The sequence below is a fragment of the Fusarium phalaenopsidis genome (assembly GCF_050370095.1).
Source record: "Fusarium phalaenopsidis strain FUZ10S chromosome Unknown contig_32292, whole genome shotgun sequence".
NCBI lineage: Eukaryota > Fungi > Ascomycota > Sordariomycetes > Hypocreales > Nectriaceae > Fusarium > Fusarium phalaenopsidis.
The window spans coordinates 3,492,761-3,508,553 of NW_028145410.1; the positions used below are offsets into that span (position 1 = coordinate 3,492,761).

Consider the following 15,793-nt stretch of genomic DNA (forward strand, 5'->3'; position numbering starts at 1 on the left):
CCACGGGGCCGGGACGTCAAAAGGAAAAGAAGCTTTCTTTTGCTCCAAAAGACGTGGGATGGCGAAACCGGGCGTGGGAGGGACAAGTCGGCGCGGAGACTTGCCGGTTGTGCATCCGAGCCGACTTTTGGAGAGTCGAGGTTGACGACAAGTTTCGGCCATGGTTGATTTACAGGGCCAAGAAGCCGAATCCGACACCAAAATGGGAACGCTTCCTCGGAACATTTCTGATGTGCTGTCTCATGGCATCATTCCCCCGCGAATTGCTGCGCACGCGCCCGGTCAAGACACCGGGCGGCCACGGCGTCCGTCCCCCGTCGACCGAGCGGATGCTGAGCGTCTCCCCAATCCGGTCTAGTCCTGGGATTCAGCAACGCGCTGAAGACGGGGACGGGGGTTTGGAGTTGAGTGTTCGAAAAGGCCGCAAAACTTCATTCATTGGCATGGCCCGGTAATATGTGTGAGTTTACCATACGGAGTATATAGGCCAGGGCCGTCAACTCGCCGTTATATCACACTTCAACCAAGCAACTCGAAAACAACATCAGAAGTATGCCCAGTCAATGTCAACAGCACTTTATTAATCCTCTCTCTAGCGTGCGTTCGTAATGGCCCCTAGAGTGACCATCGTATGGTTTCTGCGGTTCCGTATCTCCTCGACTTGCCAATCCGTTCGTCCTTGACCTGCCTCTCCATCTGAGCGTGAGTGGTGATGCTGTCTCAGCGCCTGGACCAGCCAGCCCATCCTTGACCGAGAATCCCTGGCTCCCTTGTGTCCGGTTGCGAGGGATGCTTGCTCACTCACCCCAAGCTGTGAGATGCAGCAACAACCACATCTCATCTCCTTGTCCCAGGTGCTTTGCACCCCATGCAACCATCGAGCCCCCATTTCTACATTACGTAGCTGTTCCTCCTTCAAAGCTACCCTTGTACCTATGCTCGTCCAGGCCATAGGTACCAGCTCTCCAGCTGCACCTGCAAACTGACTCGATGCGGGTTCCCGAATCTTTCCTAGAATATCATGACGCTTCGACCCAGCTGAGGTAGAGGTGACATGTTTGGCAGCTCATCAACTTTCTGATGCCGGGAATGCCATCACAAGACCCCTCGGCCTCCGACTTCATCCAGGAACAGAGTTCTACAACGACAAATAGAAGACGCCGGGTCCGACCATGTGGCAGAAGCTCGGGTTGAGTAACAGAGCTCAACAGCTGCACACCTTGTTGCTGCGAGCCATTATTGGCTCTTCTTTGACTCAGTAAAAGGGACCCTTCTGTAAGTGGTACGCCGTGGCGGGGTAATAAGGCCCGGACCAGCTTGAGTGCGCGTTTTGGGGCTCGTTTTTGGGGCAACTGACGCGCACAATCGGCCCCTCGGTACAGAGTACATGCTTCTAGGGCTGCCTAGGTCGAATCTCCAAGTCATCATCTACCAAGTGCTTCCTTGCCCTTCCAACTCGACAGAGTCTTGACTCGCAAAGTTTTGCAGCTCAAGACCTGTATCGCATCCATCAAATTCGGCTGCAAACATCAAAATCATTGAATTTTGCTCCAAAACTTCCCCCGACGACCTTAAAACGCCCCTTTCGACCCCTTGTTAGTCGCTCCCATCTGCGCTCGGTGGCAACTTATATCCAGCTCAAAACCCGTTGCGACACGTCCTGCATCAACTTGACAGCGCCTCTTGCTTCATCTAGAGCTCGTCCGACCCTTCCGAGCTCTCCAGCGCCTCAATTTGCACCTTTAAATAGGCCGTGACCCATCGAGTTCACAGCGAGGTGCCTTTCGCGCTTGGGAGAGTCCTCTCGCCCCCTGCCCATGAGTCACTTACTGTGGAAATACTACTGGGAAGATGATGTCGACAGGTTTCGGCGTCTGCTGGCCCCAACCAGCTACAACGCGCAGGCTGTGTCAAGGAGTCCAGCCATAGGGGGGTCCGGCAGCTTCTTTGGAGGAAGTTATGGCGGCCCAGGCACCTCTCCGCGATCAGTTACCAAGCAGCGCCGGGCATCCGGACACCCGCAGACTCCAGCCAGGTCCAAGGACGCCAACACGAACCTCGGACGAGCCGAAATCAACAGCCGCGACCATGCCGGCCTGACTGTCTTGCTGCGCGCCGCCTCCTCGACCGAACCGAATGCCTACGAGTTCGTCCGCGCCCTTATCGAACATCCTGCCATCGACCTCTACGCCCAAGACCCCGAGAGCGGCTGGAATGCCCTCCACCGATCCTTGTATGCTGGAAATGTTTCGATTGCGCGCTTGCTGTTGGAGAAGGAACGGGTCGATTTGACGAACCACAACCTGAGCGCCGTCAACAAGGTTGGTCTTTTGATCAAGACCAAGGACCATGAGGGAAACAGTCCTTTCGACGTCTACAACTCGACGATTGCCGCGAGATCGCTGAACGATACGGACGATGGAGGCAGCTCGGATAGTGACGCTGATAGCGTGGATAGTACAGGCGATGGGGCACATCAGTAGGTTCACACAGAACATAGACCCCCTGACTTGGCTGACTGTGGTCGTAGAACGCTCAAGGTTCCCCATACCTTTCAGTCTTCCATTGACGGCGACGAGCTCTTTGTGTTTGGCAGCAACAAGAATGTGTCCCTAGGAGTTGGCGACGAGGATGATCGACAGTATCCCGAGCGCATCCACCTCTCCCGTCCAGACCTCCTTGTGCATCGGTTTCACCACTCGCACCTTGAAAGTCTGGATATGGACGCCCCTGCCTCACTGGATCTTGACCAAATCCCAACCTTGGTCCGCAATCGCCCTTTAATTATTCAAGATGTGACCATGTCAAAACTTCACAGCGCCATCTTGACGACCGACCCAGTTTCAAATCTCTACATATGTGGAGTTGGACGCGGAGGACGACTCGGTCTTGGCCATGAGAATACCCAGTTTAGGTTTGTGCCTGTGGAGGGCCCCTTTATAGACAAAAAGGTCCATCAGGTTGCCCTTGGACAGAACCATTCCATGGCAGTCGCAGGAAATGGAGAACTCTGGACTTGGGGGTTGAACTCTTGCTCGCAGCTCGGATATGCGCTGCCACCACCGATGAAGGCAGATGAAGAACCAATGAGCCTCACGCCGCGCCAGGTTTTTGGTTCCCTCAAAAAGGAGATAGTTCTTGGTGTGGCTGCATCAGCGAATCACTCGGTTGCCCATACAGGATCCTCTCTATTCATCTGGGGGCGAAATGTAGGGCAGCTTGCTCTCATGGACGCCGACTCGAGGTCACTCGACGTGCAACCTACCCCTAGAAAGGTTGCTGCATCTCTCCTCGCAGCCCCGATTGACATGGTCTCGGCCATCGACAAAGCTACCATTTGTCTCCTCTCCAACCACACGGTGTGGGTTTTCAGCCACTATGGCTACAACCTGGTCAAATTTCCATTCCCCGATGTTTTCACAAATCACACTTTGATGAATTCTTCCTATTCAAATCGGTATGACCCGGGCCGAAGAGAAATCAGTTCTATTGCCTCGGGAGGCGAGACAATCGCTGCGGTGACGGCACGCGGAGATCTCTTCACGCTACATCTCAACCACAAGGGGGACCCCAGCCAATCTGCCGCGTCCACCACCAACCCGGTCAAGATCAAGAATGCCCTGACCCAACCCCAATGCATCTGGGATTCACGCAAGGATGGGGTCGCCTCTGTGGGAGTCGGCGAGCATGGTTCAGTCATCATCTGTACCGAATCAGGGGCTGTCTGGAACCGAGTCAAGCGTACCAAGGGCAAAATGACTGGATTCGCAGAGTCGGGAGCAAAGCGCAAGGACTTCAAATTCCAGCGAGTTCCCTACATCACCAACTGCGTGGCCGTTCGAAGCTCCATCTTTGGCGCGTTTGCTGCCATCAGGAAGGACAGCAAAGTAATGACTCAAGAGATCAAGATCTCGGAAAAGTCACTCCGCGACGAAATCAGCTCTCTTCTCTGCCTCAACAGTTTCCGGGCCCCTGACCTAGGTGAGACCACGACTGGTCATGAAGCCTTCGAGAAGGCCATCGTCCGCGAGAGGCCTGGCTCGGTTCCTTATGAAATCCTTCGGTCATCCAACATTGTGCAGCATCTGCTGAATTGGCTTTCAATGAGTTCGTTCCAGTTTGACGATATGAATATGGCGGTTTGCTCGTCTGATGCACCCGAAGTGAAGATACCAGTTCATAGCTGGGTTCTTGCAGGGAGAAGTTCAGTCCTGCGGCATGGGTTATCAGAGTTGCGCAGCCGTGGTTCATCGTTTAGCACGGATTCCTTCAGCCTCGAAATCGACGAGGACAAGGCCTTGCTGACGCTGTTTGGGGTTGATATTTACACCGTTCTCAACATCGTTGTCCACGCCTATCAGGACAGTTTCGTGCCTGTGTGGAGGTACACACGCGAATCACCAGCGGATGCCCCCCGTTTCCGGCGTGTCAGGACTGAGCTGATGAAGATGGCGACGAAACTCGCCTTGCCCAAGTTAGAGGCAGCAGTTCGCTTGCAGACAGGGGTGGACGAGTCTCTCGATGCCGACTTCAAGCAGGCGATTTATGACCCTAGCTTCTTTGACGATGGTGACATTATCCTTGAACTAGATGGAGAAGATGTCACGGCCCATAGCCAGCTACTATGCCAGCGATGCCCGTTCTTCGAGGGCTTGTTTAATGGCCGTTCTCAAGGTCAGTGGCTCGCTGGACGTCGGGACGGCATGGGTGAAGCGGACAAGATCAGGGTTGATCTCAAGCACATCGATCCTGACATCTTTCACTACGTCATGTCATTCATCTATGCCGACATCGGGCAAGAGCTCTTTGACGAAGTATCGGTAGCCAACCTCGATGAGTTGTCAGAGCTTGTCCTGGGCGTCATGAGCGCTGCGAACGAGCTGATGCTTGACCGGCTCTCTCAAGTTTGCCAAAGCCTCATTGGAAAGTTCGTCACCACGCGGAACATCTCAAACCTGCTCAATGAGATCAGCCCGTGCTCTGTTACAGAGTTCAAAGACACTGGGCTTGAGTACATCTGTCTCCAGCTCGAATCGATGCTTGAAAACCACCTCCTAGATGACTTGGATGAAGACCTTATTTTTGAGCTCGATGAAGTAGTCCGTGATAACCAGCTTGCGCGGCTTCCGTTTGCACGAAGCGGAAGGGCGACCTTGCTACTTCATGAGAAGTATCCAGAGCTGGCTGCCGATATCGACGAAGAGCGACAGATCAGGATCAAGGAGATGGCATTCAAAGCTATGCAGAGGGAGGATGAAAAGAAGCTTTCATCATCCTTCAAGGCACGGATTGGGAGCCTGGATGATGGCAGTCCCTTACAGACACCAGACACCCGGCGCAAGTCAAGAAGTGCACGCAATGAACCGTTCAGTCCTAACCTACGACCTAAACAGTCACAAGCTGAACTGATCTTTGATATGGACGACGAGGATGACCCGGCGCTCACCAACACGCGGTCACCCATGAATGAGCCGTCCAGTCTCCGTCTCCCCATCGACACTGAAGACATGCCGCAGCTACCCAAGGCTTGGAGGGAAGCCAAGGGCAAGGAACCTTTGGATGTTGCCCAGAGTCCAACGCCGAACGCCTTCTCTTTGTCGCCCATGTTACAGCCATCAGAGCTAGAGGTTACAAAATCCTCATCAAGTGCCATGTCAAAGCCTGGTGCGCCTTGGGCATATTCTACACTGGCCACGTCAAAGCTCGACTTGAAAGACATCATGTCAGAGGCATCTACATCTGCGCTGACCGCCGGACTCCAGGCGCAAAAGACAAAGGACGCAACTGCCAATAAGCCTCAGGCCAAGATATCACAAAAGGAGCGGAAAAGACAGCTTCAAGCGCAGGCGGCGGCTGAAGCGGCGGCCAGAGATGAAACGACCAACCGAGTGCCATGGGAGCCAGTGCCGCCAGGTGGAAAGCCTGCGCCTTGGAAGACAGCTAGCCCAGGGCCTAAGACATCGTTGAAAGAGGCAATGACGGCAGATGCCAAGATATCCGGAGTACCGTCTGTCAAGGCCAAGCCACTGGTAGCTTCCGAGACCAAGCCAAAGTCTGCGACACGTCGCACCGCGTCACCCGACACAAGGTTTCCGGGACAGGGTCGAACAAACAGCTCCCCCGCAATCGTCGCAGGACCCTCAGCAGCCCAAGCCAGCAAACCGTTGGTGCCACACTCCAAGTCGTACATAACACCAGCACCCAAGGCCGAGCCGACTCTCGGGTTCACCCTGGCGGATATTATTGGTCAGCAAGAACGCGAGCAGGAAGCTGTAAAGGAAGCCGTTGCGAAGCGGTCGCTCCAAGAGATCCAACAAGAACAGGCGTTCCAAGAGTGGTGGGACCAGGAGAGCCGGCGGACACAAGAGGAGGAGGCCAGACGGAAGCAGAAGGAGACCAGAGATAAGGAGGGCAAGGGGGCGCGACGAGGTCGGCGAGGCAGAGGGGGGAAGGCCAAGAATGCCGGTGAAGCGGCAACAGATGGTGGGCAAGGCGGCGGCGGAGGAGCCGGTGCCAACGCCAATAGCCGGCCATCGGTCAGTGGTCGAGGAGGAAGTGGTCGAGGCAGAGGGGGGAAGGGACGAGGTAATAAATCCCAGACTACGTGAGGATATTGAATTGGTTTGCATTCGAGGAGCATAGGACTCGAGAGGAGCTTGGCCAGGTTGAAGAAGTTGAGTGCTGAATAGATAGTGTTGAGTTTACGTTTCGCCGTATCTATTGGCTTAACCGTGGCTATCTAGCCGAGGACAATGTATATACATTGATGTTTGAATGGGACATGTGAAGTCATGGACGTAGAAAGCTGTAGCCTGTAGAAGTAAAGGTTATGCTAAGCATAACTGTTCAAGGTGGCTGTAATCTCAACAGACTACCCATATCACCACGCAGGGCTGAGGGCTCAAGGGCCAACCTCGATGGCATTGTCACAGTTCTTTCATGCCTCATGCTCAAAGCATAGCATAAACGTTAAAAGTGCATACGTCCGTGGGACAAAGAAATGCGCGACTATCAATCAGTGCGCCGTTACTCCAGCAATACATTGTCATGACTCTCAAGGTATACAAAGACAACATGAGAAGAATGGATCCATGAGCATGGCAACACCACCATGAATGGGCCCATTCATGTGAATATGGATCTGCGGGGTCTGTAGCACCAAAGACCATCTACGATCTACCAACAGGCTAGGTAGACTAGACTGGAAAGAGAAGATATAGGAGCAAAAGTCCATCCTCGGATGAGGAGGGAGGTGGTCAGGCCAGGCAGCTTATCTCGAAAGCGCCTGAAGCGAGATAAGCCCACCTCACCTCAAAGGCTTGGGCTTGGGAGGAGGGGGAGAAGCGGCCATGAGTCAACCTACCGTGACTCGTTTGCTTTGTGAACTGTCACAACGTCCATCACGAGCCAACCAGGGCGAGGAGGAGGGAGCTGCATGTTTCCCATGTAGAGCAAGGTGCTTGTTCAATGCTTGTCCATGCCCTGATGTTGCCTGATGAGAGGTGAGAACCTCTGCGGAGAGAGGGACCCTGAGTGATGCTACGGAGGAGTGGTGAAGTGTGGGACTCCCGTCTCCAAAGGTGAAGAAGAGGTCGCCGGTTGTGGGGGCCGAGAACAGGCGCCGGCTGGGAGCAATCAAAGCGCTGGAAGTCAGCACCCTGCAGGGGTATCCACCGCCCAGACGCCCCCGGAGCGATTCGAAGCATCCACTAAACCGCACTGACCACGTCCCCTGGAGGACCATGCTCAGTGGCCGTCCACTTTGGATGGTGATCCCCCATTCGGCAACGCAGACGATCGAGGCAGGCAGTGGAGGATGGATCCAATGGATCCGTTTGCCGGAGCCAAGGTCCATCCATTGTCGTTATCTCGTCTCTCTCTCGACCCCGTCTCATCCGCGTCTTCGTCTCCTCTCATCCTTCAATTGCCGCCTGACAAGGCTGCAGCATAATCAGTCTTTGTATCAAGAACTTTCGACATCCATTAGCTCACCATAATCGGGAGCGACTCATTACATCCCAGGATTGACGCAGGCTCGACTCAGAGAGAGACGCATATGGACCTGTGACGTGCGGCTCTAGCCGATGACGACAGCCGCCCGTCCAATCCACTCCCGGTCGCCCATCACGAGGCCCTTGGTTCTTGCGACGTCGTGACCTCCATCTGCTCTGCTCTGTCTGCCATCTTCATCGACTCGAGTAAGCAACTCGTCTCTTTCATCTAGACTTTCGTTGCGGCTGCAGCGACGGGACGAACGCTGCAGCAACCCGACCATCGCCATCCATATCGTCACGGGCACAGACATACAACAACTACACAAACAAACCGAGCTAGCCCTACCTACCCTTGCGTGGGACAGTACAGCGCAGTGCTAGGCCCTCTTTGCTCACCCATCCTGTACCTTCATCGACGACAACCCTGGCGGCTGCGTCTGGCTGCCTTGCGCTTATCCCCATTTCCCTCTAACTTTGCGCCTGCATCTTGCTGTCAACGGCCCAAGCCTTAGTCGCCAGCTCACCGTCGGCATCAAAGTGTATTTTTTATTTCCCACTTTCATGCGCCTGTCCCTGACCGACCCCGGACCGATACAACTTTACTCAAGAAGCTCGCCAATCCCTTGAAACCCTCTCCGCTCCCGACCATCCTGCTCCCAGAGATATGAACCATGGATGAGCAGGTCCGTTGGCCGACCAAGATCCCTATACGTTTGTGATCACTCCCTCCCGATACCTACCACGACCCTCCGCGCACACCACCACCAACAATGCATCAACAACCTCGAGTCCCGGCACGGGTCTCGAGCCCCGGCGCGAAGCCCCAGACGAATCTCCCCCGATCAAATACTGCCCGAGAAGCCGCGTTGGGCTCCCGGCCTCGCGCTGGGTCATCTTTCTCGAGCAGAGATGCTCCGAGATCACCGACTCTTGAGACCCCACCGCCTGTGGGACTTCCCGCCGATTCTATCAAGAAGCTCGATCAGATAATACAGGTACGAATGGGATGGATACATTGAGCTCGATCCCGAGATGCTGATGCTTCATCTGCAGAATTTCTATGCCAAGACAGCAACATTAGTACTCGATTCCCGTATCAAGGTCAAGCCTGCACGAGGAGCCAACGGCGCACGGAAACCTAACAAATGGGTATGTCTACTGGCTGTTCTACCTCGGCGTGCTGCTGACCAATGAACAGTTCCAAATCGAGACGGATGAGATTGACGACTTTAGAGATGATCTCAAGATCTGGAAGACCTGTGGCAGTTTCGAGAACCACCCACCTGCGATGGTTATCGAGGTTTATCTGGACACATCTCGCTTAAAAGAAAGTCAAAGTCTCGTCATTGTTGACGAGAATGGCAAAAGATGGGACGTGATGGAGCAGCTCAACTCCTCAGGGTCCTCGACCGACAGCTCCTCTGGCGCATCCCGGAGGAGTTCTGAGGTCATCATTGAGAGATGGAAAGTCGAGCTCAAGCACGCGGGCATGCCGCCCACCGACTTTGGCCTCATCCTGCCCACCGTTTACAAAAAGGCCATCGTCTTCTTCCGCTCACTCTTCACCGCCACCCGCCTGCTTCCAGCGTGGAAGTTTGCTAGCCAGGGACCAGCTAAGAGCTCCCATCCAGCACTCACTCCTCGATGCAGAGTACGCATATCCGACTCGGAGCGTCCACGATATGATCAACTACGGTTTTCCATCGATGGGAGACCTGATAACGTAACAGAGTACATGTTTGGTGATTTGGAGATTCCCGTGGGACGACTGAGCACTGTTGTTACGTATCGTAACGACTGCAACTTCCGGGTCGATGACTCCGAGGCCCTGTTGAGCTCTCGTTTCATGGGCGTAGACGAAAACTTCTTCCGACCCTCACTTCCTCAGCAGACTGATAGGCCGCGTGTGCCGATGGCCGAGGTCGGATCATTACGAGATAACCGTACACGCCCGAATCTGAGTGATATGCAACAGGTTTATGGAAGCCTTTCGACATTCCATGGAAACGTTCCTTTGGGTACCAGCCCCATCTCAGCGCTGAGGGCGGTACGGGCCCCTGGATCTGACACCAGCTCACCTCCTGGTTCTCTACCAGTGCACAATGAGGTGGATGGGCCAAACTCGTTACCAACTCGGCAGGGCTCAACACGAGTGCCAGCACGAACGGAAACTCCTCATAGTCGCAGGCCATCAGTGTCATTTCAGCCGTTCAAGGCTGGCTCGTTGTCGGGATCGCCCGTTCCCCGCCAGATCGAGCCCGAGCCAGCCTCTCCCCAGTCCCTGACGCGTCCGGGGATGATCCCCTCTCTTCGGCAACCAGGCAACCGCACGTCCCTCACGGCCGGTATGCCGGCATCTCTGCGGGGTGGGCCCCCTCAGTCTGTCGACAACGCCGTCACCGGGTCTCCTCGGCCGGCCTCGACAAGCCGATACAGCAGCAGCTTTACCCACCGCCGTGGACGCCTGTCGTTTGGAGGTGCCAGCAGGGCGGGTGATGATGAGCAGGGCAGCAGTGGAAGACAGAGTCTGGCTTCATCAGTGGTCCAGCCAGGCTCGGGACTTCTCGCTGAAGTCGCCGGTACCAGCTCCGAGTCGCTCCAGAACGAGGATGATAACATCTCCGAGTTCCTCAAGGCACTCGACAGCAAGAAGACGCTAAAGAGCTTTGAGCCTTCGAAAAAGGGAGAATCGGCCACAAACAGGACGGTGGCACAGCTTTCCCGGTTTCATATGATGAAGGACTCCAACAACGCTCTTACCGAGTCGATGACATCGTCAGTGCAGATGCAGCGATCATCAAGCTCCTCCAGCCGGCAGCTGACAAGCGTGCCGGGGATGGTAGCACCAGCGTCCATGTCTGCGTCGTCATCTCCTGGAAAGCCCCTATCGCCACATACTCCTCACACGCCAGCGATTCCATCTCGACTAAGCGAGAATTCAATCATTGACTACAACAACCAAGGCCGGATCGCTGCACAGCAGAGACAGGCGCCAGATAGTGCCCTGCCCGGGCCCATTAGGGAGAACACGGTTACTCAAGATGGTACTGGAGCCATCGATATACCCCTCTCACCACGACTGGGGACCTACCAGCGACGGGCGAGCTCTGTCGCATTGCAGAACCGCGCGTTGGCTGATGAAGATGAGACGGACCTGGCATTTGCGCATCGCAGCATTAGCTTGGGGGCGGATGACAGAGAGGTGCCCAGCCTGAGCATCTTGCGGGGCCGACAGGCGCAGCTGGAGGAGGAGTCAACGGCAAGGGAGTCGAGCAGACTCCAGCCAGCTGCCGAGATCGAGAGTACTGACCCACCAGAAATGATGCAACAAGGACTCTCGGAAGACAACCCTCCTGAAGGGCTCATCCCAGCGGTGACATCCAGCTCTCCCTTTGGACGACGCCGATATATGGGAATGCCTTCACACAGGCAGACGCCACCACAGTCTTCGCGTGGAAGCTTCACCGGATCCATCAACCGACCGGGACGCGGAGATGATGACTCTGTCGGCGAAGAGCCATTGGTCTTTGATCTCTCAGAGATGGATGCCCAAGGCCGACGGAGCATTGAAGAGGGACGGGGTAGTGCCCAGGGCGCGCCAGGCATCGGCTCTGACCGAGCGGGATACGAGAGCCGCAGCGCCTCGCGACGAGGGTGGTGAAGACCTTGAACAACAACAGCTTGCGTACATTTCATGTGCTTTTTCGGCATACTCAAGCCATTTACACGACAGGCAGATACAGCATCAACTTGCTTCAGACAAGAGGAGGAGGATATACGGGAGCCATCTAGAGCAGAGCACGTAGGTTTATTTTGAGGACCAAGGAGTTGCTGGCAGGATGGCGCATGGGTGTCACTTGGCTAGGTATGTAGGAGGTGACTCGTTGATGAAGTGATTTGGCGTCAACGGGGGCTTGTAGGTATGCATTACAACTTGGAAGCACAGAATGGATACGGAGTTTTTTGTTATTTTGACGAGGGACGGAGTCTAGCTAGGGCTGACTGCAGGGCTCTGATCTCGGACTCGGAGGTCAGGTTACTATCAGGTTACGTCGAGTCGATACTGACCTATCCAATGTTAGAGTCGTTGATAGCTGAGGCGTCCTCTGTCGTGAATTTGTCCCCTCCCTTCCCACCTGTAGGACTCGGTCGCGGCCAGTTGCGCGTCCGCGGGCTCGTGACGTCTTTGGTGTGGCGTCTGCTTCCCCAATTGTGGCACCTCGGACTCGGAACCTAAAGAGCGAGATGAGAAATACACGTATTACAACCCGTATTTGGAGATTGCATGGGTATCTTGGAGGTAGCTCGGGCTAGTGCTTGTGTGGCGCGTGCGTGGCCTTGCTGGGAGGGGAGAGCTGAGCCCAGAGCTCTCTCTGCCTGGTCTGACTGGCCAGAGCAAAGTGAACCGGCGGGAAGGCAGCTAAGCCCCGCTGATTCCCATTGATGACGAACAGCGCGGCGAAGGAAGGACGGACCTGGAAGCCTGTTTGAACATCCGCCCACGCAGCCTTGGAGTCCCAAAGCCAATCTCTCTTATTGACCATCCATATCCCTGCAGTCCACGACGACTTCTCGCCAAAAGGAACAGAAAAGAAAGGCCTGAGGGACCGCTCTGTTCTATTTAGCCAGAGTGACGTGTGGAGAGCCACTTGCGCAACGACGCCGACGACCGACGATAAACTGGGGTTCCTGTCCTCACATCATCACCACCAACAACCTACCCAACTACCTACCTACACCTACACCATCTCCCTCGATACGCTCCATATCTAGATACCCCAGGCATCCAGTCAAACCAAAGCACCTCGGCATCTCGACCCGACGCTGCTCTTGCAGTCCTCTTTCCCCGCCGAGACCTGCCCGCACCCACCGATAGCTTGATACCCAAAAGACAGCAGCCTGCTTGGCAGCACCAACCATCATGTTTCGAGCCTCAGCTGCAGGCCCTTACGACGATGTCGTCAGTACGTTATCCGCTCCTCGTCTCGAGCTTCGTCATGCAAAGGCGTCTAGCTAGGCACCTCTTTTTTGCGCATATGCTAACTCCAAGACAGTCAAGGCGACTGACGAGAGCTTCACCTCTGAGGACTGGGGCGCCATTATCGAGGTCTGCGACAAGGTCTCGGGCGACCAAAACGGCCCTAAGGAGGCCGTCCAGAGCATCATCAGGCGCCTCGCGCATCGCAACGCAAATGTCCAGCTTTACACCCTCGAGGTACGCTGGAGCCTGTTCACAACCTGCCTGTCTCCAACTAACTTCGATATAGCTCGCTCATGCGCTTGCGCAAAACTGCGGTAAGAACATGCACCGCGAACTGTCTAGCCGCGCCTTCACCGACGCCCTCCTCCGCCTCGCCAACGACCGTAACACGCACACACAAGTCAAGTCCAAGATCATCGAGCACATGAAGAGCTGGTCCGACATGTTTAGCGACGACCCCGAACTGGGCATCATGAGCGAGGCCTACCACCGTGTCACACGAAGCAACCCAAACCTCCAGCCTCCGAGTGCGCCCCAAAAGCAGGGTCTCACCGACCTGGATCGCCAGAAGGAGGAGGATGAGCTGCAGATGGCACTCAAGCTGAGTCTACAGGAGGAGGAGCGCAAGAAGGTTGCCGCCGCCGGCCCAAGCACACAAGCCGGACCCAGTGCTCAGACAGAGAGTCCCGCCCCTCCCGTGCCCGCCGGCACCACAGCTGCCACCGTTAGCCGAGTGCGTGCCCTCTTCGACTTTGTGCCTTCGGAACCTGGTGAGCTCGAGTTCAAGAAGGGCGATATAATTGCGGTCCTGGAAAGCGTTTACAAGGACTGGTGGAGGGGCTCTCTCAGAGGCAAGACGGGTATCTTTCCACTCAACTATGTCGAAAAGCTGGCCGATCCCACGCCGGACGAGTTGCAGCGCGAGGCTCAGATGGAATCAGAGGTGTTTGGCGAGATCAAGAATGTCGAGAAGCTGCTCACTTTGCTGAGCACCTCCAACACGGCACCCAGAGATGAGGATAATGAGGAGATTGGCGTAAGTGTCTGGTCTTGAGCTTCCTGTGCTCAAACATGCTAACAACCCTGCAGAAGCTGTATCACCAGACTCTCGCTATTCGGCCAAAGCTTATCAAACTGATCGAGAAGTACTCGCAGAGGAAGGGTAAGTCATAGGATCGTCACTGCGCAAGTCATGTCACTAATGTGGAGCAGACGACTTCACACAACTGAACGAGAAGTTTATCAAGGCGTGCCGAGATTATGAGGCTCTGCTTGAGTCTTCCATGGCTCATCCTCCTCAGCCTAACTATCAGCAGTATGCCATGCGGCCAGGTCCACCAGGTCAAGGCTATCCCCAGCCCGGCGGATATCCTCCTCAAGGAGCGCCTCCACAGGACCCAGCACGATACTATACTCCCGGACCAGGAGGTTAGTCACCCCGATTATCGCTTCCATCGCTTATGCTGACCAACATATCCTAGACCGTCCTCAGTATCAAGCTTCATCTCCTCCGCCCAACTTCCAAAATCAGGGCCAGAACCCTCAAGCACCGTTCTATGTAGCCGGAGCTGAAGTCCCTCCTGGCTCGCAGCACTTCCCCCCTAGAGACGAGGCTCCCGCTGGCGGCAAACAGCCTGCTCCCATCAGCACCTCTCCCGCCCAGAACTACGCTCCCTACTCTCATCCTCCCCAAGGCGCCAACCCCTATGCTCAAGGCCCCGTAGGCGGTCGACCAGGCAGCACGTACGGAGCTCAGGAGTTGGCAACATCGGTTTACGACTCACCTATTGCAACCAACAACCCGGCCTCAACATACCCAGGCCCTGCATACTCACCTGATGAGACAGCCGACAATGCTACAGCACCACCAGGCCCTTATACTTCCCAGCAACAGCAGCAGCCTCAGTACCAAAGCTACAATCCTCATGGCCAAGCACCCCCTGCTCCCACCGGCTCCGCCCCTCCCCCGCCTCAGAGCGTCATGACGCCTCCTCCTCTGCAACCCGGAAACGCTGCTGCTTACGATGCCCGCCATGGTCTCCCCAGCCAGAGTGGTGGTGCTGGCGGCGGTCAGCCTCAGTACAAGCCCTATGTTCCGCCTGGTGATGGACCCTCTGCTCCAGCACCGGACAGCTATTACCAGAGCGGCGGTGTGTACTAGGTAATTGTGAGCGAAGGACATGGAACCGTCGTCGATACAGCGACAAGAGGATTTCTCCATAGCCTTGGTGTTTCTTTCCCCTCCACTGGCTCTGCTTAAATTTACTTGATCTACATAGCACATGTGTGTTTGTTGGGTGGTTAGTTTCCCCAGGTCTGTCTCGTCACGTCTTTTTTGGGTTCTTTCGTGTATGATACCACGGCCGCAACCATTCATTCTTTGGGTGATGGATGACTGGATGAGGAGTTTGTGAGCAGAAGAGGAAAAGAGACGGCTTCTACCTAGGTAGCTAGCAAGAGAAGACGTGAATTTCAGCTAATCGGCACCTAAACACGCAGTGAAGGATCGCAGGAAACTTGCCAACATGAATGCTAAACTCTGCAACCCCTTTTCTAAGAATCTTGTAATAACTACTAAACTTCAACATGAGAACTACTGTTGCTATTTGTACAGCTGGGGTCCAGTTAGTAGTTATAGCGAGGAGAGTTAACTAAGGTTTGGATTAATTCCAGGAATAAAAGGCAACGAAGGTCCCCAGGTGGCAGAAGCTGACGGGCTTTCTTATTTTGTTTAAGGAGCTCTGGGATCAGGCCAGGCTCGTTCTCAAAGGGAACGGCCGTTTGCTCTCGCCAGACGCTTCAGTCTCCCGGCTTGCGG

The 15,793-nt window shown here is 55.1% G+C and overlaps 3 protein-coding genes across 3 annotated transcripts; all 3 read left to right on the top strand.

The window, feature by feature from the left end:
* Positions 1-1,817: 1,817 nt before the first annotated feature.
* On the top strand, positions 1,818-6,608 carry LRP88_05330 (uncharacterized protein; the record flags this gene model as incomplete). The annotated part of the gene is made up of 2 exons (XM_083241886.1): positions 1,818-2,479; positions 2,531-6,608. 2 exons carry the CDS (start codon positions 1,818-1,820, stop codon positions 6,606-6,608), a joined length of 4,740 nt encoding a protein of 1,579 aa, XP_083103034.1.
* Positions 6,609-8,764: 2,156 nt separating this feature from the next.
* LRP88_05331 (autophagy-related protein 13-domain-containing protein) lies at positions 8,765-11,655 on the top strand (the record flags this gene model as incomplete). Its single annotated transcript, XM_083241887.1, has 3 exons — positions 8,765-8,989; positions 9,048-9,143; positions 9,193-11,655. The coding sequence occupies 3 exons, from the start codon at positions 8,765-8,767 to the stop codon at positions 11,653-11,655; spliced, it is 2,784 nt and encodes a 927-aa protein (XP_083103035.1).
* A 1,260-nt stretch (positions 11,656-12,915) lies between these two features.
* LRP88_05332 (uncharacterized protein) lies at positions 12,916-15,136 on the top strand (the record flags this gene model as incomplete). Its single annotated transcript, XM_083241888.1, has 6 exons — positions 12,916-12,958; positions 13,049-13,209; positions 13,262-14,011; positions 14,065-14,137; positions 14,188-14,403; positions 14,457-15,136. The coding sequence occupies 6 exons, from the start codon at positions 12,916-12,918 to the stop codon at positions 15,134-15,136; spliced, it is 1,923 nt and encodes a 640-aa protein (XP_083103036.1).
* Between the last annotated feature and the right edge of the window lie 657 nt (positions 15,137-15,793).